The 27,740-nt window shown below is 39.7% G+C and overlaps 1 protein-coding gene across 2 annotated transcripts in view; it reads right to left on the bottom strand.

Moving 5' to 3' along the window:
* The window catches only part of INO80 (INO80 complex ATPase subunit), a 77,048-nt gene that overhangs the window by 47,773 nt on the left and 1,535 nt on the right, over positions 1-27,740 (bottom strand). The window contains exons 2-9 of one of the 2 annotated variants that reach the window (XM_063289930.1): positions 13,994-14,179; positions 11,305-11,471; positions 9,320-9,387; positions 7,916-8,077; positions 5,708-5,828; positions 3,603-3,817; positions 3,194-3,247; positions 1,125-1,328 (exon numbers count right to left, since the gene is read on the bottom strand). In XM_063289930.1, coding sequence (XP_063146000.1) covers positions 1,125-1,328; positions 3,194-3,247; positions 3,603-3,817; positions 5,708-5,828; positions 7,916-8,077; positions 9,320-9,387; positions 11,305-11,471; positions 13,994-14,136 — 1,134 coding nt within the window. In that variant the 5' untranslated portion in view covers positions 14,137-14,179. Of the gene's footprint in view, positions 1-1,124; positions 1,329-3,193; positions 3,248-3,602; positions 3,818-5,707; positions 5,829-7,915; positions 8,078-9,319; positions 9,388-11,304; positions 11,472-13,993; positions 15,136-27,740 lie in introns of those variants that run through there. The other variant, XM_063289931.1, reaches the window with a different exon arrangement.

The raw sequence follows: 27,740 nt of genomic DNA, 5'->3' as shown, positions 1-27,740 counted from the left end.
AAAATCAAAAGAAGAAATGTGAGGAGAGCACATACAAAAATTACAACAATTTTTAATAGATAATAAAACATACAACCAGGCATCTGTTTTTTGCACTCTCGGAGAGAGCAAAGGGAGATCCTGTTTCTCAATTAAAGGAGAATCTTAGTGTTTTAAGCGTAGGCTCAGCATGGAAAATTATGTCATGCAGGCTAAAAACGCATATAATTCATTAGGCAAACTTTAAAAAGAACTGGGATTAATATTAACTTGAAGTTTATAGTCTAGATCTGGAATAGTCAACATGATGTCAACAAAGTGATATATTTGCACGCACCTTCCCAGGTGTATCTATTCACAGATACCTTGCATCTGACTTAATGTATTTTTAGATTCATTTAATTAAAAAAGAAACTAATAATGGGAAACTGGCATGCCAGAAACTAAATGCCAGAAACTAAATCCCTGGCCTCTAGCATCATCTTTATTTACAGAAATGTCTCTAGTTCTTACACAGACCACTTTAGGAATAAAAATCCTAGGCGGCTACATCTGTCCAGGAAAAAAAAAAGTGAGAATGGTTCAGAGTAACCCAGGGAACTAGAAGGGGGAAAATTCACCAGTTTGCTTAATGGTAAATGGCTGTTCCATAAAAAACAAAACCCTACAATAATCAGTTTGTGACAGCATTCATGACCAGCTCTCAGAATTCTAAGTGTGTCTACTAGCCCAGAAGATTGTTTTATCACTATTCTAGAGGAAGGAAAGGCAGACTACAAATTTCAAAATTCAGAATTAAAGAAAAATTAGATTATAATTCTCCAAAACAAAAAAACCAACAGATATTCTATATTGCAATGACTTTGTAGGACAAGAGTCAACAGTGGCAAAAAATCAGATGTCTTGTAGCATCTTTTCCGACTGACAGATTCCATTAAAAGGCATAAGCTCTGTAAGCTGCAGCTTGCTTCATCAGATGCGTGCACATCCGTTGCATCTGATGAAGTGAGCTGCAGCTCAAAAGAGCTTATGCCTTTTAATGGAATCTGTCAGTTGGAAAAGGTCTTCCCAGACTCCTTCGGACTATCTGCTACAATGTCTGGTGTCAGTATCTAGGTTTGATTCCCCAAATGAACTATTCTTACTTCTCTCATCTCCTCATCCAATTTGCGTTGTTCCAATGCCTCTTTCTCTGCCCTTTTGCGATGTTCTTTTTCCACTTTCTCATATTTTTTCCAATAAAGAAGCATCTCCTTTGTAAGACGGCGTGCCCTTGGTAGAGTTTCTTTGCAGTTCTTTTGGGCTTGAATAGCTGCTCGACGCACCTCTCTCATACACTGGTGAGCCAGCTAAGACAGGAAAGAGAGAGAAAAAAGTCTCTGTAAACTAGAATTATGCAAACAGAGAAAAACAAGGTGGACTTATATATTAAAATAATTTCCTTGTAAATGAAATCAAACATAAGATAAAAACAGAAGTCTGTCCCTGTGATGGAAATGATGCTTTCTTCTTACTAGAAATAGACTATGGAAGTTAAATTGGGAAAAATTATGAATACAAGTAATACTGTTATTGTTATTCCTATTTAAAAATAACAATCACCACAAATATAGGTTCTTAGTGAGCTCATGACTGGGTAAGGGAACAAACATGATGTGTGCCAAAAAACCTCAAACTCAGTCCAGACAAGACAGTGTAATTCATCTTTCACTGCCTAAGCTCCAAAGGAATTGGTCCCATTCTGTTCAGTTTTCAAAGAATTAGAGGTAGTCCTTGCTTAATGCCCACAATTGGGACCAGCAATTCCATTGCTAAGCGATGCAGTCATTAAGCAAGACATCACGTGATCGCAACTTGCAATTTCACTGCCAGCCCCTCCATTGACTCTGCTTGTTGGAAGCCAACTGTGAAGCATGAAAATGGCGATCACATGACCGCAGGACGCTGTGACAATTGTAAACACCCACTGGTTGCAAAGCACCCAAATCTCGATCACACGCTGCAATGGTCTTTAAGTGTGAGGACTGATCATAAAGTTACTTTTTCAGTGCCATCTTAACTTCAAACAGTTGCTAAACAGGACAGTCTTTAAGCAAGGACTACCTGTGCTATACTGATAGACAGTTAGACTTCTCACTACATGACCCATTTTCTTTCAACATTTGTTTGGGTTGAAACAAATAAACAAAGTAGGGGGAGCATGCAGGGTGTGGCTTCTGAAATTCTTTTCAATCCCCAATAGCTCTGCTCTGGGTCACCTGACAAGAAGGAAGAGGATGGGGCTTGGAGTGGACAGCTGACAACATTCTGAGCCACTGTTCAAATGCCTCTCCCACAGGAACGCATATGGGAATTATTTTCTAGACTGTTTTTATCCATAGTCTCCAGCCCGATCTACAGTAGCCTATTTTCATTCTTGATTATTTTGCTAGCTTCTCCTCCAAACCAAATTTGGCCCTGTTCTGTTCAATTTTCAGGTTGTCCTGCTGATGGACAGACAGAGTCCTCAGCCCCTTCACATAATTTTTTTCAGTGTTATGTTGGGTTAGAAAGATTAAAAACATCAGCTATAAAACTGCTTAGAGAAATCAGTGCTTAGAGAAATCAGGCTTTAAGAGTACATCACTGCTTTGCCAACATCCCTGTCTCCTGTTCTCCTTCCTGGTCCAATTCCAAATGCTGTTTTTGACCTTTTAGGACCACTGTCCCTAGAACTGTGATTCCAGAAATGATTTCTCTTTGTCTCTGCATAAGACTATTTGTATACTAAGGTAATTATTAAAATCCATTTCTGGACTTTCTGAGGCAGGTTGTTATAGGAGAAAAAAGCCCTCTCTATAGTAATACTCAGCTATGAAATGTTCTTACAAGAAAGTTCTCCTAGCACCTATGTTGAGAATTATTTTATTTTACATTTTTAAGATCTGTTGATAAAAAAAAATATTTTTAATCTTTAAAATTCTGATGATTCAAAATGTTTTAATTGCATTTTTAAGTAAGGCCACATTCCAATTCCAACTAACTTGATAGCAGACCCTATCAATGCAATAGGTTTTACTTCTATCTAGATGTGTGTATCATTGCACCATTAGTACCAAAAAACTCTCAGGTAATTTACCTGAAGGGCAGGATATAAACTCTCTTAATATTAAAACAACATTTAAAAATCAATACATTTCAGTCCCACTAGGGTAGAAAATGTTGTATGGTATACCTTTCTGCTATTGCTCAAGAACAAATTTCGGGCAGAAGCTTTTTGTTTATATGCCTAAAAAGGAAAAAAAAAACAGATATATTATTATATCATACTATAACAATTAATTTTTCATATATCTAAGAATTCCAACTGGAAATGTCAAATATGATAGTCTTGCTTCAAAGCTTTAACGATATTCATTTGAATTTGTTACTTATAAATTTATCAAATCACAATTAACAACTCAATATAAATGTTTTCTCCCTTCCTCTCCTTTTCCTTCTGTCAGTTTACTAGTCTCCTTCCTAAGTACACAGAATACATTGATTCAGAAAAAGAATTTTATATAATTTTCCAACGAATGTAATTTTACCTTATATGATTTCTGCATTCCCACTAGTAATATATATTAGTTTACAGAGCTTACCTTGGGTAGCTCCTTTTTAGCAATGCTCAGCCATACTTTCCTCCGGCGAGCATTTAATTGCTCAATGGATAAATGCTTTTTCTTGGACCCTGGTGGAGGGGTATCGTGAGAAAACTTGGCAAAAACTTTGATCTGGTGGTGATGGCGTCGTGGAGACTCCTCAGACGAAATGTCTTCATCCCGTCTCTTCTTTTTTTTCACCTTTTTCAATTTTGCTGGAAGAGGACAGCATGCAATATGATCAGTTTTTTCCCATAATCATTTGAATCCACATCCTTAACTCATGGCTTCTGAATGCATCCCATCCAATAAAGGAACTGTTATGATCAATTTGGAGTCGCAACTAATTCCTCAATTCTCTATAAATCTGCAGGAAAAAAATCTGGGCTTGTTTATAAAGAATAAATCATTAAAAAAAGAATGACTGTAAGTAATAAATGTCAAAATGTCAAAACCTCAACATTTATATTTTCTTGTAAATGAAATGCTACTCAAATATTTGAGAAGATAATTAATATAAAAAATAAACCTGAGCTGTAACAGATGTGGATGAGATCTAATAAGGATTCAAGTTCTCACAACTGACAAAGTCAGACAGTAAGTATTAAATATAGAGCACACTGAGTGAGATAGAAACAAAACGAAGTGCATAGATTAACAAAAATGGCAAAAGAGGAAGTATAAAACAGGTTCACAGAAAGCATGTCAGATCTGGAAAAGCAGTTCTACAAAGATCACTCCATGATTTCTTGATTTACTAATTTATTTTGAAAATGTATTAGTCACTGTACTGCAGCAACTTCCAGGTTAATACTGGCTTCCATCATTTTATGCTAGGATTACATACCCCCAAAACCTCACATAATGTGAGATGCTGAACCAGGAAATAGGGGGTTGTGTGGTATGGATCAAATTTTGTAAACCAATTGCACTGACAAACGTGCTCATGAAGTTTTAGAGCCTTATTCTCCAACACTACATTACTTATACATGTTTTCTTTCTTGTCTCATGTTCTATGTACAGTGAAAGCATTTTCTCTATCTTTTATACAACTCGATTCCTAATGTGCGTTATTATTATGGCAGACAACTGGGCAAATTGCATCACAGCACTATGAATTCTTCATTATGCTTTGCATAGTACATTTCCCCAAATTAAATAGTCATCCTAGGCCTGAGGATCTTTCACCACCTTCAGTGCAATGTAATATGCCCAACTTTGTTTCTAGCATTAGGAAGTTCCTTTTCACTATATGTACAGGGTCTCAACAGGATATTGATAACCACAGTAACAGTAGGAGCTATAGCAGGTATGGAAGCGGGAGACCAGATGTACAACTAGTAAAACTGCACAGCCTGATGGCAAGTGCATGAGTGAAAGCAAGCAGGGGTTTTGGCAGGAATATATTCAAACATTTTTGTTGGAAGTCTTGGCTTTTATCAGACCTTTAGCATCAATTGACTATGCTGGCACAAATTAGATAACCGTGATTTTTTTTTCCACATAAAGCGAATTCTTGGGCAAAAATGACCAGTTGCATAACCACAAATTTGCATCAAGCAAGGGAAACTTGCATAACAAAAACAGCTAAAAAAATAAAGTACCATCAAACCCACAATTGTAACAAACATTTTTTCCCCCTAAAACAGCAGAAACTATCAGAAGAGATAAGTCTGATTAACAGACTATGTTGCAGGATACCTACAGAAAAACTAAGATTAAAATCAAAAGTTACACTCTGCCTGGCATTAAAAAGACTAAGCAGTATATACTAAGGCTTGCCTCTCTGGGAAGAACATTCTAAATAAAGTTGCTCCAAGCTTAAAACTGATTTAAGACCCTTTATTCCAACTTTTTACAAAACACTCCTTAGATCAAGGGTAGTGAAGAACATAAATTATTTTGACTCCTTGAAGGACATATCTAAATTCAACTTCCTAGATACACAGGCCATTTGACCTGAGTCTCTTCTTGTGCAGATGAAGTAGTGCAACATTCCCTTCATCAAAGAGGCTGAAGTTGTTTATTACTATTGATAATATATACAGCTGTAAAAACCTTAATGCTCAGAAAACCTCTAGAGGGAATCAATATAAACATGTACCTTTTAATTTTTTTTCCTCTTTGAACTTCTTTTTCTTCGGCCCTATGAGATGACGCTGTTGCTCATAATAAGGATCGTATGTAGACAGCAAACCTGCACTGTAATACTGATACTGCTGTAACTGAAGCAGACACAAATAATAATATTTTTTTTAATTAAGGCCTAATTAAGTAAAAAATATACCTGGGTATATTCATGTCACTTAAATATACATTTGTCATGTTTGGCAATGACTAAGCATATTAGCATGATATCCTTAGCTATAAAATGGTAAGATATAATACAAAATCTGAGGAAAAGAATAGAAAGAAAGAAATACCAATGCCTCTTTCCAGTAAAAGAACTGGCTTTTGTAACAAAGCAAACCAGTTACTATTTACAGTCAGGACCATAAATATTGGAACAAGGATAACTGTTTTGGCATTTGGCCTCTGTACACCACCACATTGAAGTTGAAAGGAAACACACCCAGATGGGAGCGAAGTCAGGACTTTCAGCTGTCATTCAAGGGGCTTGACAAAAGTGGGGCACTAACCATTCAGGAAGTACAGCCAGTGGCATACATACACCCCCATCGTTGTTGGCTCATAAGTAACAGAGCAAACCAACATCATTACAAGCATAAGGATCGCCTTTAATACCTGGATGACAATCCTTTGCAGTCAATGACTGCCTGAAGTCTGGAACCCACGGACATGACCAAATGCCGAGTTTCCTCCCTCGAGATGCTTTGCCGGGCCTTTACTGCAGCTGCCTTCAGCTGCTGCTTGTTTGTGGGTCTTTCTGCCTTCAGGCTTGTCTTGAGTAAGTGAAAAGCATGCTCTATTGGGCTGAGATCACGTGACTGACTTGGCCATTGAAGAACATCCCACTTCTTTGCCTTGAGAAACTCTTGGGTAGCTTTTGCTGTATGTTTTGGGTCATTATCCATCTGCAATACGAAGCGGCGTCCTATCAGTCTGGCAGCATGTGGCTGAATCTGAGCAGAAAGTATAGCCCTATATCCTTCAGAATTCATCCTGCTGCTTTTATCAGCAGTCAGGTCATCAAGAAACACCAGTGACCTGGTTCCATTGGCAGCCATAACACTGCCTCCACCATGTTTGACAGATGATGTGGTATGCTTTGGATCATGAGCTGTTCCTTTCCTTCTCCATACTTTCCTCTTCCCATCATTCTGGAGCAAGTTAATCTTGGTTTCATCAGTCCAAAGAATCTTATTCCAGAACTGGGCAGGCTTTTTTAGGTGTTTGCTGGCAAAGTCTAATCTGGCCTTTCTGTTCTTGAGCATTTCCACCTTGTTGTGAAGCCTCTGCATTTACATTCATAAAGCCGTCTCTAGACTGTAGATGTTGACAATGACACGCCTACCTCCTCAAGAGCGTTCTTGACCTGGCTAGATGATGTGAAAGGGTTCCTCTTCACCATGAGCAGAATTCTGTGGTCATCCACTTTAGTTGTCTTCCGTGGTCTTCCAGGCCTTTTGCTGTTGCTGAGCTTGCCAGTTAATTCCTTCTTTTTCAGGATGTTCCAGACTGTTGTATTGGCCACCCCCAATGTTTTTGCTATCCCTCTGATGGGTTTGTTTTCTCAGCCCAATGATGGCCTCCTTCACTCGCATGGACACCTCTTTGGACCTCATGTTGAGAGTTCCAGTGAACAGCTACCAAATGCAAATGTACCACTCAGAACCACCTCCAGGCCTTTTATCTGTGTGGTTAGTCATGGGGTACCCAGGAAACAGGCCATACCTGGCCATGCAGCTGCTTGTCAGCCATTCGTTCCATTCTTATGAGCCACCAATGATGGGGGTGTGTGTATGCCACTGGCTGTACTTCCTGAATGGTTAGTGCCCCACTTTTGTCAAGCCCCTTGAATGACAGCTGAAAGTCCTGACTTCGCTCCCATCTGGGTGTGTTTCCTTTCAACTTCAGTGTGGTGGTGTACAGAGGCCAAATGCCAAAACAGTTATCCTTGTTCCAATATTTATGGTCCTGACTGTAATATTGGGCCAGTCACCCTCTCAGCCCAACTTACTGTACAAGATTACTATGAGGATAAAAGTGAGGAGTAACCCCATCTATACTGCTATGAGTATCTTAAATAAAGTGTGGGATATAAGAATATATGTACATTAACAAGTTCAGCCAATCTGATCTACTCTCCAGTATAGTTCGCAATGGATGAATTTCTTTCTAGCTTGTTTACCTCTTTATCTTTGCTGTATTTACTTTGATGAAGCTTTTTGTACTTGTGCAATCGCAGCATATTGTGAAGTTCTTCTCTTGAAAGAGTGAATTCATCTCCTTCTTCCCCATCTTCATCAGTTACTGATTCACTGTCACTGGAGTCATCACTCAGGAGAATGCTCTGCCAATAATGAGATAATTTCAGTTCAGTAACAGTGAACAAAATGACTAGAGCAGGAAATAGGAATTTCTGAAACAGGCCAATGGGGCTAAGGCTTCTGAAAAGGGGGGGGAAACCCTAATAGAACACCTTTATTCTTTAGCATTTCCTACTGTACCTTCCTCCGTAACACTAACCATCATGGAATCTTTTGGGGCTTCTCCAGTGGATGGTGTATAGACACGATTTCTGCTTTTCTTCTCTATTGCTTTCATATATACATTTCCCCAAAACCACTGCCAGGACTTATAACCTCCATCCTAACTCCACCAATGCAAGGAAGATTACACATTTTTGTTGTTATCAGTAGTGAGTGGGAAATTTCCCTGCAATATTTTAACAGTGACCTGTTCTACATATATGCTCAGGGAAAGTGGGCTGCGAAGCTGATTTGTTGAAATTAAACACAGTTAGTGATAATCCGTATGCCTGGTCCAATGACACATCACAAAAGTATAGTTTTTTTTCTGGCCGCATTGGAAGAAGGGAGACCCAATGTTTTGGCGTGCAGGACTTTTTCCTGCAAATTTGGTTTAGGGTATGGTGTTGGCAAACTCTGATCAATCTACCCTATAATCATGAGGCTGTCCCCCATCCTCAACCCCCCGCCATTTACTTAAGCCAAGGAGCTATGGCTACATTGTGGAGAAGCAGCTGGCTGTCTTCTGCTTTCTTTGATAGGCAGTAGTGCTGGAATGAGCTGCACATCACCTGGGCTGGGATGGAAAAGGAATGGAAAATAGGGAGCAATTAAGCAGTTAATTTCTGCATATGGAACAATGAAGCTGAAGGAGTAGCACTGTCACAGACCATCTCACTGCCACTTGGTAAGCCCATTAGATCAGCAAAAGGGGAAGGAAGAGATGGGGATTTTTCACCTCAGGTTTGACATGCCTGAATACAGGTAGATGGAAAAGCAAAACAAGGAAATGGGCAACAGAAAACTGGGGGTGGTGGTGGTTCTGAAGGAAACTAAGATATCAAAACTTGATGCTGTGCATTCCAAGCCATCAGAACATGGGAAGAATTAATGGAGGATTAAAAAACTGTAACTTTTCACGCACACATCAATTCTATAAAGCTAAAAGAATGTAGGATATATCAAAAGAGACAGCATTTTTAGTGTTTTCAGAAGGTGTTGACATTTCTATACATTGGCATGATTAAGAGCAGATTTGGATTTCAAATTAACAAAAAACTCACCTTTAGCCATTTTCTGCTTTTCTTCAATTTGGAAAAGTTATATAGACTCCCTTTTTCTGTTTTTGGCTCTGTTTCAAGAACATATCAAGAGAAAACACTTACATTATGCAAACAGTTCAACTTAAAGATACTTTCAGCAGGGCTTCCTGTGGGGAATGGCAGACTGAGCGGTACTGTTTTTTTAAGCAGCGCCAACAGTGCAGCATTTTCTGGGCGCAGGATGGGTCCCTGCAGCCTGAAGAATTCTCCGGGTGAGGAGAATCCAGGAAATCATCCCTTTTGTTCTCTGGACAGCATTTCCTTGCGGGGGTGGTGGTGTCGCGGAACGGAGTCCCTGCGATCAATCCATGATTGAGAACGCTGGGTGGCACAGATGTCATCAAGTTCAGGGCTGCGCTGAAGCCATAAAACGGACACTAAGTCTTGCCACCCCATTTCTAAAACACCAAGGGTTTTTGTTGTTGTTGATTTGTTACCAAAGAGAGGCCTTTTGCAACAAAGAAATGCAAAGCTCTTGGTGATTTTCTTATTTTTGGAATTTACTAATTTGGAATGTTGGCCCTTTTAATATTTAAATTCTAATATTGGGGTTTAAAGTTTTTTGCTATTTTGTTGCCATTTTCTTAGTGCTTTGAGGATTATAAAAGATTTATCTACTTCACTGAATCTGTGGAGTTGAATTTTGAGCTATCTGCTTCTGCTTTCCTGTGAGAACGGCTTTTGTTTACACCTTTTTTCTCCTGATAACAAACTGTGCAGAGACATGGAAGAAATGAAAGCGATCTTGAAAGAACTCTGTCTTGACGTCACCCAAGCCCTGGATCGTCTCCTAGAACCTGTGGGCAGGGCCGCAGCTGGGGGGGGGCGCCGAAATGAGTGCCGGGGGGCGCCAAAATGGGAGTGGAATCCATGTTTGCCCCAGGTGACACAGACACTAGTTGCGGCCCTGTCTGTGGGGTCTAAAGCCTACCAACAACTTGAAAAAGAAGAGAAGAGTGAAAACTACTTTGAGAGTAGTGCTCCTTCTTTAAAGAAGAAAATGAGGATTAACGTTTCCAAGTCAAAAAGTGAAGGGAGAAAAATTGGTCTGTGGAGAGTTAACTCTGATTCTGAAGAAAGAAGCGTTTCGGGCGCAAAGGGACAGATACGGTTGGCTGTGTTTCTGGAAAATTGAGATCAAGAATCAAGGCTGGCTGCTGAATTTGAGACTTGTAAGGGGAAAGCTTTGTGTGTAATACTGAGATATGTAAATGCCTTAGTCTATTTTGAAGTTGGATAATTGTTTAAATGTGTTTATCAGGATGGTCTCTTAAAGGTTTAGACTGATGTTTTTGTTTTGGTGATAATGATTTTACCTTGGGTAAAAGGACATTAACCAAATGTAGATAATTTATTTTTTGTTATTTTTGTAGGCAGAGAGGAGTAAAATTTTAGTGAAGTAGGATAATATTTGAGTATTTGCTTATTAGGTGAATAATTATGTTAGAAAATATTTATTTTTTTAAGAGGGAGAGAAAGTTTGTTTTAGAGGAGAATGTCATATAGAGATGGAAATGCTTTATAGAAATAATGTTTATCTTAGTTTAAATTAAAGTAAGAAATTGATAATGAGTTATATATATATCTTTGTTGTAGAAAGTCGGAAGCCACCATGTAAGTCTTCCCTGTATTTTTGCACTTTTTTAGTTTTCTTTTTTCTTGTAGTATGCTATTTCATTCTTTTTAGTTTTTATGTATTTTATATATATGTTGAAAAAATTAATAAAGTTTTATAAAAAAAAGATGCTTTCAACAGAAAAAGCATTTACTCTAACCTGAATTACAAAAATGCATCTTCTGATTATGTTTGTTAGCCCGTAAGTACATTGCATATTTGACGAATTATTAATCAGAACACAACTGCTCCTGGATCCAAGTGATCTGCAAGACTAGCTCACATATTTATCATCAAATGCAAACTAAAATTATTTTTAAAACACTCTTACCAGATTGTAACACTCCATTGAGTGAATGTGTGTTTAACATTCCTGAACTTCCTGCTCCAGAAGTTTCTCCAAGCAATGAGGTTGCAGGCTCTTCTTTCACTTGCATCAAGGGACTCCCAGGCTGAGGAAGCAAAGGATTGTCATCCAGTCCATCCTCACTTTCATCACTACAAGAAAGGTTAAAATATATATTTATCATAGTATAAGAGGAATAATGCTGTAAAAAATAGCTATGCTCCAAAGCAACTTTCATTTCCCCCATCTCTAATACAGAAAGATGTAAAGTTGACTTCAAATCCTGTGGATACACCCATGTAGGACTTTTGTCAACAAAATGTAGTGGTTTGCCACTGCCACTTTTTTGGATGTTTTTTCAACTTCTCAGTGTAGTCTAAGTTCCTGATATTCTCTGTGGTCCCCAAGTATTAACTATGCCTGACCTTGTTTACCTTCTACGCTCAGACAGGATTAGCCAAGTGTTGCTACTGAGACTCTAACCCTAGATGGATATCATGTATTAGGTGTCTCAATAAGATACACTTGTAATCGAAATTATTCAACCCCCATTGCAAATCAGGTTGATTGTCAAAATGGACAGACTTTCAGCTGTTTGCAATGAACAAAGCAAACAAAAGCAATTGAAATAGCTCAACACAACAAATGCTTCAAGTGGTGTCCCCAAAGTCAACTGAAAATGCAACTTATAATGACTTCTCCAGTCTCAAAATTGTTCAACCCCGATTAGAATCTCTCACAACAGCACACATACAGTATGCAAAACAGGTGTTGTCTCAAGCACACCTGATGCAACTAATCAAGGGCTTCATTAGGTGCACCAGGTGTGGTTGAGCTGGGACACATGAAATACCTGAACTGGCTAGGGGTTTGTTGAGTGTCACGTTTGACTGCCTGTTAGAAATACAGTATGGCTAAGTCAAAAGAATGGTCCAAAAAGGTAAGAGAAGAGATCATCGCCCTTCACAAATAAGGAACAGGATACAAAAAGATAGCAAGGGCACTGAATGTTCCTAGAGACACCATTGGAAGCATAGTTTGCAAGTTCAAAGTTAAAGGAACAGTGGTTATACTACCTGGACGGGGCAGAAAAAGGAAGCTGTCAATGGCTGCAACCAGATTTCTGAGAAGGCAGGTTGAAAGAAACCCTCGAGTGACTACAAAAGACCTGCAGCAAGACTTGGTGGCAACAGGCACTGAGGTTTCAGTGAGCACAGTAAGACGTGTACTAAACACAGAAGGTTTCCATGCCAGAACTCCAAGACGTACACCACGACTGACCCAAAAGGACAAGAAAAGTTGGCTCCAATATGCTGAAAATCATATAAATAAGCCACAGAAGTTTTGGGATTCTGTTCTGTGGAGTGATGAAACAAAACTGGAACTTTTTGGCCCAATGTATCAGCGGTGTGTCTGGAGGAAGAAGAATGAAGCCTATGCTGAAAAGAACACTCTGCCTACAGTTAAGCATGGTGGTGGCTCGGTGATGTGCTGGGGCTGCTTTGTGTCCTCTGGCCCTGGAAACCTGCAGTGTGTAGACTCCAAGATGGATTCATTGAAGTATCAGGAAATCCCAGGAGAAAACGTCATGCCATCTGTAAGGAAGCTGAAGCTTGGGCGTCACTGGACCTTCCAACAGGACAATGATCCCAAGCATACCTCAAATTCCACTAAGGCTTGGGTGCAGAAGAAGTCCTACAGTGGCCTGACTTGAACCCCATAGAAAATCTCTAGTGGGATTTGAAGAAGGCAGTTGCAGTACTCAAACCCAAGAAGATTACTGAATTGGAGGTCATTGCTCATGAGTAATGGGTTAAGGCTCCTCAGGAACGCTGCCAGAAGTTGCTGTCTGGCTACGCATCTCATTTGCAGCGGGTCATAACAGCAAAAAGGTGCTCTACTAAGTTCTGAAGATGCTTGCCATGAAGGGGTTGAATAATTTTGAGACTGGAGAAGTCATTATAAGTTGCATTTTCAGTTGACTTTGGGGACACCACTTGAAGCATTTGTTGTGTTGAGCTATTTCAATTGCTTTTGTTTGATTTGTTCATTGCAAACAGCTGAAAGTCTGTACATTTTGACAATCAACCTGATTTGCAATGGGGGTTGAATAATTTCAATTACAACTGTAAAATCAAGTATATTTTATAAGTATATAACAGAGCACAATTTAAAATGCTATGATATATGGTGCATTTTTTCACATTCAGTGTTGTACAGGAACTTGATGTTTTATAAGAACTTAAGTTTTGTATACTTTTAATTTTCTCCCATTTTTCTAGAAACATTTTTTCTTCTTCTATGATTTCAAAATTTCCATTTCACATTAGAAAACAACTTATGACTTTGGCAAAACTTATTGTATTTTTTAAATACCCTATCCTTTCAGAGCTACATGAAAAACAAAACACGCAAGCTCTGGCCACATCTCCCATTGCCTTTAAAAGCACTGACAGCAGCACCAGGATATACGACTGGATATTTGGGTATACACTCTGCTCTCTTTTGAATATTAAAACCTGAAGCTGACATTTGCTGACTTATCTGCAGGTTCCCATCCACATGAGCTCGTTCACCTCCATTACTGAAACTAATGTTAGGAGTTAAGATAGCTGTAATATGAAATGACTGCTTTTTTAACTGAGTCCACATCAACAACAGATGGCTTTGATACCTGGATGCAGTCCTATTGAAGACAGCAGAAGTCTGTCGTAAAAAATGATCCAAGCGCAGAGCTTTCTCCAAATACCGCAGATAGAGGGGCGTTGCCAGCTCTGTGCAGTTGCCATCCTCTCCTGAACCCAGCTCTGAGGCCATAGAACAAGTCTCTCTTCATGCAAAGGTGTCTCCTAACGCACAGCTGTTTCAAAACAGAATGTAGTAGTTTAACACATCGTACCGATTTTCTGGTTTTTTTTTCAGTGATAGGATAAGAAACATTATTTTACTAAATCATATCTCACACATGGCAGGCCTAAACAGAATAGTTAAAAAATCAGAAGTTGCAGAATTGTGTACTTATTCTACATATGGTTAATTCTCTCTGAAGGAGAAAATATGGATATGGTGCTAGAATAGGCAAGTAAATTACACCCTCCCCATCTGCATTTTCCCAAAGAAAAATTAAGTGTTGGCTCAGCTATGAAACACTTAAACACACAGGAATGCTGATTCAGATTGTAGAAGCACTGGGAAGTGATGGCATTTGATAACACCTAGGAACACGTTACATCTCAACAGACACATGCTTAGAACCCTTTATTCAATTTAAAAAGTCATTATATTCACACCATTACCTTACCATCCTGACGTCATCAACACATGCATCATAATCCAATAAAATTGTTTGCTATATTAATTATATGTATAGTGTAATTTGCATATCTCCATATACAGGGGTTGCATCCTGTCTACTTTAGGTTTGTCTTTTGCCTCTAGTATCATAATAAGTCAATTTGTGCTTCAGTGGGATTGTGTTCTAGCCTCTGGTTCAAATGAACTCCTAAAAATTCTCCTATATACCCACTCTTTCTCATGCCACTGACAGCATTCTCTTGACGTGGATCTCAAGCCAATTTCTGAATCCAGTTGCTAGGGCTAAGGCTGATGACAAAAGAAAGGACATAATTACATGAAAATGAACAACTAAAGCAGACAGAGAGTGTGCACAGAAAACAAATGTTAGTCTATAATATTCCACTCTGTCAGAAGATGACCAACTATAAGCTAACTCATCATCTACTCGGAGTCAAAAAGATCTGATGTGCATTCCTAAAAATATTACTTTCATGGGTTTTTTTTCCTAACCAACTGAATGTAATATAATAAAAACAAAACCAGACAACTGACTGACTAGTGAAAGGTATGATAGGATATAATTAAGAAACCTGTTCAAACTAACTCCTCCCTGAAAAAATCTGGTTTCTTTAGGGAATTTTAAAAATGTTTTTAAGAACAATTCCTTATGCCAAAGCATAGACAGGATATGAAAAAAAAAAATTAAGTAAACATTTCAAGAAAAGTAGAGATGAAGTTTGATATAAGACAGATTTATTTCAAGTTTTATGATTCTTTACTGAATCCTAGGCCAGTCTGTGATTACTTCCCTTCAACACAAGGAAAAGGCAAATCTATTTTGTTTTCAAAATGGTTCCTTCAGTTCCTTTTTTCTTCATACATGATATATACTTTCTGTATGTGAATTTTTACAAACAATTTCTTTACAGTATAATGCATTTCTATACATACCTTGCTTTAATATGTTGTGTAACCTTTCCTTAAATATATGCTATTGTCCATATTAGTTGAATTACAAACTAGTCTAAAAATGCAAACATATAACATATGGGTGGTCCTCATTTAATGACCACTCGTTCAGCAACCGTTCAAACTTACGACGGTGCTGAACGAGTGGTAGTTATAACCAGTCCTTGTACTTATGGCCGTCGCAAGGTCCCCATGGTCATGTAATTGCAATCCAGGCACCCAGCTTGTGATTATGTTGCAGCGTCCCACAACCACGTGATCGCGATTTCTGACCTTATGACCTTTCCCCATAGATTTTGCTTGTGGGAAGCCAGCAGGAAGTTACAAATCACAGTTATGTGAGGTCCTCACTTAAAAACAGCGATCAGGACTGCTGGAACTGCCATCGCTAAGCGGAGCAGTGATTTTTCAACTTATGATTGTGTCGCTTAACAATAGAGTTTCCAGTCCCAATTAGCATCATTAAGCGAGGAGTAACTGCACTAGGAGCAAATAATAGAACTTGGATAAAACTGTTCCTCTGACTATCACTGTTATGAACAAGGGATATGATTTTTCCAACAGAGTCCTGTGGAAACCAAAGGCTCTTTGGAAGTTTCCCAATGCTATCATTAATAAAAAGAAAATGGGCTACCAACAAGAAGAGATTATACCCCAGAGTACAGATAACCAGTATGCACTTTCCATACCTATATGACAGCCAATGTAGTGGTTAAGGTGCTGGACTAGGAGCAAGGTCACCCAGGTTCTAGTCCTCCTTAGGCACAGAAGTGGCTAGGTAATTTTGAGTTTCCCCTAGAAATTGAAAAACATCTATCTACTAACCCATACTGAACCAGTGTGGTAGACTATGGTCTGTAACAGTCAGTGAAGAGGCCTTCATCCTGCAGAATCCAAACACAGATGTGCACCAAATGCTGCAGTTTCCAGACAACTGAGCAGACTTGGCCAGTGCGTTTTCAGTGGGAACTGAAAACACGTAACTTTCATAACTTTGTTTCTATGACAAACTAAGATATATGCTAAAAAGGATCCTGCAAGGAAAAAGTTTTGAAATATTAGGAACTAGCACTGCGCACACAAGGATGGATAATCAGAAAAGTGAAGATGGTGGCTGCAACCACACAATCAAAGCCCCATTCCTTTCTACCTGCATGTGACCCTGATACAGGTACAAAAGGGGCCAGGCATCAATCATGCAGTCATAACTGCCATTTGATTTTGCTGATCCTCCCCATGAAAGACCTTGCTAGGGGCTGGCTTGGTTATATTAAGTCATAATGTAATTTGTTTGGTTTTCAGTTAATGTATTTCATGAATACAGCAAGATGCAATTTATTCCATAAATTGTATATCAACAAGTCATTAGCACAATAAGTAAATCCAGATACTGACTTTCTAGCTGGGTTCTCACAGTGAATAAACCATAATTGACAAGTGTAATAACCCAGAAACTATGCTTACGTATCATAATGCATGGATTCACTAGCATGCTAAAAAAGTAAAGGTAAAGGTTTCCCTTGACATTAAGTCCAGTCGTGTCCAACTCTAGGGGGCGGTGCTCATCTCTGTTTCAAAGCCAAAGAGCCGGTGTTTGTCCATAGACAGTTCCGTGGTCATGTGGCTGGCATGACTAAATGGAACACCGTTACCTGCCCACCAAAGCGGTACCTATTAATCTACTCACATTTGCATGTTTTCGAACTGCTAGGTTGGCAGGAGCTGGGACTAGCAACGGGAGCTCACCCTGTCACGTGGATTCAAACTGCCAACCTTCTGATCGGCAAGCTCAGCAGCTAAGCGGTTTAACCCGCAGTGCCACATGCTAAACCTAAGCCAAAATAAAGGAAACCACATTATGGTACAGTATATGTAAACTAGAGATACCAAATTTGGCTGTAAAAATCTAGGTAACAGCAAAGAGAAATGGAAAGCTCTGATATTTGCTGCCATCTAATAAGTCATTCAGAATTGTATAGCCTAGATATGGTAACCCTAATGCAAACCAGGTCTCTAGTGGACTTCCCAGTTGGTTGTCCACTGTGAGAAGTCACTATGTTCTTATACAAATATTTAATGCATCATACTCTGATTGCATTTGCCTCTGATTAAATGGCAATTTGCATCCTGAAGGCCTTAGTGCCTTTCAAACTTTTAGCAGGGAAGGGACCACTCTCACTTCAGGAAGCGGGTTATTCCAGAAGAGAGGAGCTGCTTCTGAACATCCTACCCACAACATCTCAAGGAAAGAGGTTATAGGCTATTCTCTTGACCCAGGCATAGTACGCAGACAGATTCTACCTGGATCAGAAGGTGGCAAGGACCTGAGCTATAAATAGCACCTTGGACTCAGAAATGATCCAGCAACTACTACAACCTCCATAGTACTGGTTATTCTGTCATACCACTATTGACCAACCAGTGAATGGCAGCTGTATTTTGTACCGACTTCCAGCCCATGCAGGGTGAATGACAGTAATCCAACTGCAAAATATACACAAAACCAAATGAATATTTCAATACCAGAGAAGACTGGACTGCTTTTAATTTTATATGTCCTTCAGTATAAAATTAATTTCCTCCTTCTTAAAGAAAAAACATTTAGCAAAGAACTGTTCTATTTCTTCTTTGGAAAGAAAGAAAGAAAGAACACTACAGTTAAAATGTTGTCCTAAGGTAAAAAGACTCAAGACTTTACAATACTGTCATGCTGATAGCAACTCCTTTTCTCTCAGTTACAAAGTACAAATTAATCTATAACCAAATCAAAAATAACTGTAAATTACACTCTCTTATTGTGTGCTCATTCATCCTACATAGTCAGGACCATAAATATTGGAACAAGGATAACTGTTTTGGCATTTGGCCTCTGTGCACCACCACACTGAAGTTGAAAGGAAACACACCCAGATGGGAGCGAAGTCAGGACTTTCAGCTGTCATTCAAGGGGCTTGACAAAAGTGGGGCACTAACCATTCAGGAAGTACAGCCAGTGGCATACACACACCCCCATCGTTGGTGGCTCATAAGAATGGAACGAATGGCTGACAAGCAGCTGCATGGCCAGGTATGGCCTGTTTCCTGGGTACCCCATGACCAATCACGCAGATAAAAGGCCTGGAGGTGGTTCTGAGTGGTACATTTGCATTTGGTAGCTGTTCACTGGAACTCTCAACATGAGGTCCAAAGAGGTGTCCATGCGAGTGAAGGAGGCCATCATTGGGCTGAGAAAACAAACCCATCAGAGGGATAGCAAAAACATTGGGGGTGGCCAATACAACAGTCTGGAACATCCTGAAAAAGAAGGAATTAACTGGCAAGCTCAGCAACAGCAAAAGGCCTGGAAGACCACGGAAGACAACTAAAGTGGATGACCACAGAATTCTGCTCATGGTGAAGAGGAACCCTTTCACATCATCTAGCCAGGTCAAGAACGCTCTTGAGGAGGTAGGCGTGTCGTTGTCAACATCTACAGTCTAGAGACGGCTTTATGAATGTAAATGCAGAGGCTTCACAACAAGGTGGAAATGCTCAAGAACAGAAAGGCCAGATTAGACTTTGCCAGCAAACACCTAAAAAAGCCTGCCCAGTTCTGGAATAAGATTCTTTGGACTGATGAAACCAAGATTAACTTGCTCCAGAATGATGGGAAGAGGAAAGTATGGAGAAGGAAAGGAACAGCTCATGATCCAAAGCATACCACATCATCTGTCAAACATGGTGGAGGCAGTGTTATGGCTGCCAATGGAACCAGGTCACTGGTGTTTCTTGATGACCTGACTGCTGATAAAAGCAGCAGGATGAATTCTGAAGGATATAGGGCTATACTTTCTGCTCAGATTCAGCCACATGCTGCCAGACTGATAGGACGCCGCTTCGTATTGCAGATGGATAATGACCCAAAACATACAGCAAAAGCTACCCAAGAGTTTCTCAAGGCAAAGAAGTGGGATGTTCTTCAATGGCCAAGTCAGTCACGTGATCTCAGCCCAATAGAGCATGCTTTTCACTTACTCAAGACAAGCCTGAAGGCAGAAAGACCCACAAACAAGCAGCAGCTGAAGGCAGCTGCAGTAAAGGCCCGGCAAAGCATCTCGAGGGAGGAAACTCGGCATTTGGTCATGTCCGTGGGTTCCAGACTTCAGGCAGTCATTGACCGCAAAGGATTGTCATCCAGGTATTAAAGGCGATCCTTATGCTTGTAATGATGTTGGTTTGCTCTGTTACTTATGAGCCAACAACGATGGGGGTGTATGTATGCCACTGGCTGTACTTCCTGAATGGTTAGTGCCCCACTTTTGTCAAGCCCCTTGAATGACAGCTGAAAGTCCTGACTTCGCTCCCATCTGGGTGTGTTTCCTTTCAACTTCAATGTGGTGGTGTACAGAGGCCAAATGCCAAAACAGTTATCCTTGTTCCAATATTTATGGTCCTGACTGTAAACACTTAACCCACTATTATTGCAGCTACTGGCCATCAGTAGTGTTCTGTATCCCCCTTAACAAACAAACAAATAGATATAGCCTGACCAGGACCAAACTTCAGTGAATCCAGTTCTTATCTAAGAATGTACATTTCTTAATTTCAGTTACATAATAAATGCAGCCAATCCTAGCATACAGTGATATAAAAAAATTGAAGCTGTTTAAAAGCCATTCGTCCCTCAACTTTGAAAGGCAGAAGAGCCTTTTCAGTGCAGAATCTGGCAATCCAGTTCACTTTAATTTCAAAAATCACTTTGACAGTTTAATAAAAACAGCTGCAACTATTTCTCTGTTAGGGTTAGCAGAACAGGATCCTTCCGCCAACTGATTATTCACCTCAGCTGCCTTACAGAATGGACCCACCAGTGGGCAGTACACTTAGGAGGCTTACCACTACTGCACAACACAAGCGAGCCGAATCTGGGTTTTATCTACCCCTTGCCATCATGGATATCAGCAAGTGTAAAAAAGGGAAGCTTTAAAACAGCTCACAGTATAAGGATGACACTGAAATGGAGGTCAGGGTGATGCATAATTAGCATTGAGGCACCAGTGAAGAGGCAGTAAAAACAGACCAGATAAACCTGTAAGAGTCATGGTTGAATAGGATGAAGAAGACTAAGCACAATGGCAAACAACCCAAGATAAATATGGGGTAGGCACTTAGTTAAACAGGGTTCTTGGAGCATGCAGCACTACCTCAGACTGGTTATGACATAGCTACACTGCTTAGAAGTTTCCACCTTTCATTTAGTTAGGATAATGAGACAACAGAATTTCTCTTAACCAGTACTTCCGAACCTTGGCAACTTTCAGTTGTATGGGTCTAACTCCCAGAATCCCCCCAAAGTCCACTGCAGATCCAAGATTCAGAGTCCAGCAGCTTAAAGGACTTGGAACAGCTTGCTTAGGCAGGACCAATATGGCAAATCGCCAAAGTCTTTTCTGCACTGAAGCAGAAAATGCTTATGTGGGATTGCCTTTCCTGTAGCTCAAAGAGAGGCAAACACTTCAGCAATGCATCTATCAAATCCATGTGCTCTTCACTCTTTATTACAGGTATGGGGAGAACCGCTTTGTCTGCACAGTTGCTAAAACTATGGGCATAGGTTACTACAAAAGTCAAACACTGTAGACCTCTATTCCAGGTCTGCCAGAGCTAGTAAACGTGTGTTCCCAATCAATTTTATATAGAATATAAGGATCTGGACCCTTGTACATGTATGGAATAACTCTCAGCCAGCATAGCTATGTTACGGAATGCTGAGAGCACCAAAGTTATCCCAGGTCAGAAGACAGTGCTTTTACAGCTGTGTTCCCACATCACACTGAACTACAACTTAGCCACAACTTAGTTTACTGCGTTGTTCTAACTCAGTCCATGTAGTTAATTTATGGCTCATGAGAACCAAGTAAACTCAGTTAAATGGGTAAATGATACATAAGTTAACCATGGGTAAATAAATCATATATGCAAAACCTATATAAAACCTCCTCTACAGACTTTGTCACATATATTTCTTCTAATGATGTTTGATAAATTGCTGGGAGGAGTAGAAGGCTTGAGTTCTAAAAGACACACATTATTTGCTTCTTTTTTCCCACTGGAGATAACTGATAGTCAATGTAGGATTTTTATTGTTGTATTCTGGCAGTTAATTAATATATTCCAAACACAGAAGACAAACAGGTAATGGTTATGGGAATTATAACAATATTCATTTTCCTTGACATGGAAATCAACTAACAAAGTTGTTCCGTCTGAGCTTGCTATAACTTCCATTAAGCAATTCCTCTTCCCATCCCTGACAAAAAGCACTTATCTCAATATAAGCAATACCCGACAATGTACTCAAACCACTCTTCTCCAATGCATTTTCTGTTATGCTTTCTGAAGTGAGCACCAGAGTTGGCTAGTTATTTTAACTGAAATGTCTATACCCTGAGCATCTACTTTTCAATCATTTTTATAAACAATTCATGTTTTTAATCCAAGAATATTTGAACCACCTGTAAGGAATGCTGGTGCGCATGCATGTTCACTAGTCATAATTACTGCACTTGTGTGTTATTACTATTTACGACCCTACTGGATCTCTGTAGCTGCTGTTGAGTACATTATGGCAGGGAAGAGGGGGAGAGATAGATGACATGACAAATGCAGTCCATCATTATTCTACATGGACTGATTTATTGCAGCTTATTGCTGTGGGTGATATACCACGAACCTACAGTAACTGTTTAATGTTGGTGGTATTGCCAAGGAAATGTGTCAATGTTGCTATTGTAATTAAAGTAGTTATGTTTCTTCAGCAAAGGATCGTTACCTTGTTGTGGTGCTGGAGCTTGAGCACCTCAATGATGCCATGAGCTAAACCGTGAAGGGCCACCCAAGACGGGAAGGTCATGACAGAGAGGTCAGACTAAATGCGATCCCTGGGGAAGGTAATGGCAACCCACCCCAGTATTCTTGCCATGAAAACTAAATGGATCAGTACAACCAGAGATATGTCGGTATACCATCGGAAGATGAGACCCCCAGGTCGGAAGATGGTCAAAATGCTACTGGGGAGGAACAGAGGATGAGTTCAACTAGCCCCAGACGTGATGACGCAGCTAGCTCAAAGCCGAAAGGACGGCTAGCCGCCGACAGTGCTGGTGGTGAACGGCAAATCCGATGTTCTAAGGATCAACACACCATTGGAACCTGGAATGTAAGATCTATGAGCCAGGGCAAATTGGATGTGGTTATTGGTGAGATGTCAAGATTAAAGATAGACATTTTGGGCGTCAGTGAACTGAAATGGACTGGAATGGGCCACTTCACATCAAATGACCACCAGATCTCTACTGTGGACAAGAGGACCACAGAAGAAATGGAGTAGCCTTCATAATTAATAGGAAAGTGGCTAAAGCAGTGCTTGGATACAATCCAAAAAACAATAGAATGATCTCAATTCGAATTCAGGGCAAGCCATCTAACATCACAGTGATCCAAATATACACCCCAACCACAGATGCTGAAGAAGCTGAAGTAGAGCAGTTCTATGAGGATCTGCAGCACCTACTGGACAACACGCCTAAAAGAGATGTTATTTTCATCACAGGAGACTGGAATGCTAAGGTGGGCCATCACATGACACCTGGAATTACAGGTAAGCATGGCCTGGGAGAACAAAACGAAGCAGGACATAGGCTGATAGAATTTTGCCAAGACAACTCACTCTGCATAACAAACACTCTCTTCCAACAACCTAAGAGACGGCTTTATACATGGACTTCACCAGATGGACAACACCGAGATCAAATTGACTACATCCTTTGCAGCCAAAGGTGGTGGACATCTATACAGTCGGTAAAAACAAGACCTGGAGCTGACTGTAGTTCCGATCACAAACTTCTTGCACAATTTAGGATCAGACTCAAGAGATTAGGGAAGACCCACAGATCAGCTAGATATGAGCTCACTAATATTCCTAAGGAATATGCAGCGGAGGTGAAGAATAGATTTAAGGGACTGGACTTAGTAGATAGGGTCCCGGAAGAACTCTGGACAGAAGTTCACAACGTTGTTCAGGAGGCGGCAACAAAATATATCCCAAAGAAAGAGAAAACCAAGAAGGCAAAATGGCTGTCTGCTGAGACACTAGAAGTAGCCCAAGAAAGAAGGAAAGCAAAAGGCAACAGTGATAGGGGGAGATATGCCCAATTAAATGCAAAATTCCAGAGGTTAGCCAGAAGAGATAAGGAATTATTTTTAAACAAGCAATGCACGGAAGTGGAAGAAGACAATAGAATAGGAAGGACAAGAGACCTCTTCCAGAAAATTAGAAACATCGGAGCTAGATTCCAGGCCAAAATGGGTATGATCAAAAACAAAGATGGCAAGGACCTAACAGAAGAAGAAGAGATCAAGAAAAGGTGGCAAGAATATACGGAAGACCTGTATAGCAAGGATAACAATATCGGGGATAGCTTTGACGGTGTGGTCAGTGAGCTAGAGCCAGACATCCTGAAGAGTGAGGTTGAATGGGCCTTAAGAAGCATTGCTAATAACAAGGCAGCAGGAGAGGACGGCATCCCAGCTGAACTGTTCAAAATCTTGTGAGATGATGCTGTCAAGGTAATGCATGCTATATGCCAGCAAATTTGGAAAACACAAGAATGGCCATCAGATTGGAAAAAATCAACTCATATCCCCATACCAAAAAAGGGAAACACTAAAGAATGTTCAAACTATCGAACAGTGGCACTCATTTCACATGCCAGTAAGGTAATGCTCAAGATCCTGCAAGGTAGACTTCAGCAATTCATGGAGCGAGAATTGCCAGATGTACAAGCTGGGTTTAGAAAAGGCAGAGGAACTAGGGACCAAATTGCCAATATCCGCTGGATAATGGAAAAAGCCAGGGAGTTTCAGAAAAACATCTATTTCTGTTTTATTGACTATTCTAAAGCCTTTGACTGTGTGGACCATAACAAATTGTGGCAAGTTCTTAGTGGTATGGGGGTACCAAGTCATCTTGTATGCCTCCTGAAGAATCTGTATAACGACCAAGTAGCAACAGTAAGAACAGACCACGGAACAACGGACTGGTTTAAGATTGGGAAAGGAGTATGGCAAGGCTGTATACTCTCACCCTACCTATTCAACTTGTACGCAGAACACAACATGCGACATGCTGGGCTTGAGGAATCCAAGGCTGGGGTTAAAATCTCTGGAAAAAACATTAACAATCTCAGATATGCAGATGATACCACTTTGATGGCTGAAAGCGAAGAGGAACTGAGGAGCCTTATGAGGAAGGTGAAAGAAGAAAGTGCAAAAGCTGGCTTGCAGCTAAACCTCAAAAAAAACAAGATTATGGCAACCAGCTTGATTGATAACTGGCAAATAGAGGGAGAAAATGTAGAAGCAGTGAAAGACTTTGTATTTCTAGGTGCAAAGATTACTGCAGATGCTGACTGCAGTCAGGAAATCAGAAGACGCTTAATCCTTGGGAGAAGAGCAATGACAAATCTCGATAAAATAGTTAAGAGCAGAGACATCACACTGACAACAAAGGCCTGCATAGTTAAAGCAATGGTGTTCCCTGTAGTAAAATATGGCTGCGAGAGCTGGACCATAAGGAAGGCTGAGAGAAGGAAGATCGATGCTTTTGAACTGTGGTGTTGGAGGAAAATTCTGAGAGTGCCTTGGACTGCAAGAAGATCAAACCAGTCCATCCTCCAGGAAATAAAGCCAGACTGCTCACTTGAGGGAATGATATTCAAGGCAAAACTGAAATACTTTGGACACATAATGAGAAGACAGGACACCCTGGAGAAGATGCTGATGCTAGGGAGAGTGGAAGGCAAAAGGAACAGGGGCTGACCAAGGGCAAGGTGGATGGATGATATTCTAGAGGTGACGGACTCGTCCCTGGGGGAGCTGGGGGTGTTGACGACCGACAGGAAGCTCTGGCGTGGGCTGATCCATGAAGTCACGAAGAGTCGGAAGCGACTAAACGAATAAACAAGTTATGTTTAGCTATTTATTGCTAACTGTATATAGCATTTTAGTTACATTAATGTCAATGGCCCATGGCAGCACATAGCCATTTGTTTTCATTTTAAGTGTACTGTGGCTGTTTGCATAGAAATGTCAACCATAGTTTACTCAGTGAACTTAATTTTTTAGTTTCTTATGACAGACTAAATCATAAAAGAGTCTCATGATGGTACAAGATATTAGTCTAAAGTGTGATTGCACAATACGCTGAACCACAAACTATCTGTAACCACCTATACTTCAGGTGATGTTCACACATCATGGTAGGCTACTGTTATCATCTTGGGTTACAAAAATATTGATAAGTTTCTAATATATGTGTGGAATTTCTATACAAATATTATTTGGAAGATTATGTGACTTTTTATATAAGTCTACCACAGGTTCAGGAAAGCAAAACTGCAAACCTCAAGAGACAGAATGTTGCAAAGCAGTTAATTCCTACCCTAATTCATGATCAGAAATGCATTCAGTTGTGTTCAATTATGGATCTTTAAAACTTCCAGGAATTATAATACTGCTAAAAATATATATTTTGGGGGGTGAACCTGAAAATTTAGGAAAAATAAAAATATATGCATGGTTGCTGAATTCTAAGGAATATGCCATCTTTTTATTTTTGCATTTTAAGTAGAAGCAGGCAGGCAAAAAGTTTAAAATGCAAATAAAAATGTTATAACAAAACAAAGAAAAATCTGGATGTTGGATATGTTGGAGAGCCAGTCTGGTCTAGTGGTTGAGGCAACAGGCTGGAAACTAGGAAGCTGTGAGCTCGAGTCCCGCCTTAGACACAAAAGCCGGCTGGGTGACCTTGGGCTAGTCACTCTCTCTCAGCCCACTCCACCCCACAGGATTGTTGTTGTGGGGAAAAGAGGAGAAGGAAGGGGTATTAGGTACGTTCGCCACCTTGAGTTATTTATAAAAAAAATAAAGGCGGGATAAAAATAAAATAAATATTATTCCACTGCATGAAATATGTTAATTTCAGAACACTGAGAAAGGATACAGGGACAAGGCTTCTGGAAACACATTTTGCAGCAAGGAAAGTCGTATAATCAGTTTCATTTTCTGCATATGAAATGTTAGCACTACCAATGGTTTCCACTATTTCAGATCTTTAATTTCTTTCATTTTCATGAATTTCTGAAAATTGGAGTTCTGTTTGCAACATGCCAACTTCTCTACCCTTTCATGCAGCTCAATTTCTTTCATATTTAACCATTTTATGAATAATTCAGAATGAAAATATTAACAATTTTTAAAATTAATTTTTATGATTTATATGGACTCCCATCTCACATGGATGACTTACACCTTTTTTTCCTTTGAGCCTTCATACCTCTAATTCTGGTATTCAGAAAAAAGCAATACAGCATATTTTAACAAGGAATAACTCAACCAGAATCCTATATATAACTGGAAATTAAAGTTATGTATGAATAACTGTATTCTGTAAAAACAGAATTACATAATTCTGTATGAATTAAAGAAACAGGAAAAGCGTAAGAATGAATTAATGCATCTTCTTTTCAGTATTTCAAAAAGTTATTCAATTTTCTAGGAAAAAACACTAGAGTATTTTGTTACTGTAGTTGGGTAGTCAGAAATAATCACAGATACTTGGTATAGGCATTGGTATGTGAATAAAATTTCAGTCATGTACAAGAATGCCTAGCCAAGGGATAACATGCTGGTGATAAATATGTCTTTCACATAGATTTTCTGATTATAATACAAAACATCACACTCAAAACACAACATTTCTAATCCACCTGAATAAAGTGCTTTACTGCTTAATCAGAATAAAACTGATTTAATATTAATGATGAAAGGTTTCATTATAGCAAATAAATACTTTATTAGGACTGTGGAACAGTTGGGAAATAATTCAGAAAATGTGCTTTGGAGAACATGGGAACAAAAACTTAAATACCTTTCTGTAATTCTGTGGTGCAGCCATATCTTTTCCTGGGATCACAGTGCTGAGTTTGCACTCCAGGCTTTCTGAATCACCTTTTTCAAATAATTTCTCAAGTGCTACACAGCTTTATTAATTCCACCTTATACTCCAAAGTCAGTGCCTGGCAGTGGAAAACAAGAAACCGCCCGGCCTGATCAGC

This window comes from Candoia aspera, chromosome 1, assembly GCF_035149785.1.
Source record: "Candoia aspera isolate rCanAsp1 chromosome 1, rCanAsp1.hap2, whole genome shotgun sequence".
Lineage (NCBI taxonomy): Eukaryota > Metazoa > Chordata > Lepidosauria > Squamata > Boidae > Candoia > Candoia aspera.
This window is presented reverse-complemented; position numbering and strand designations above follow the sequence as displayed.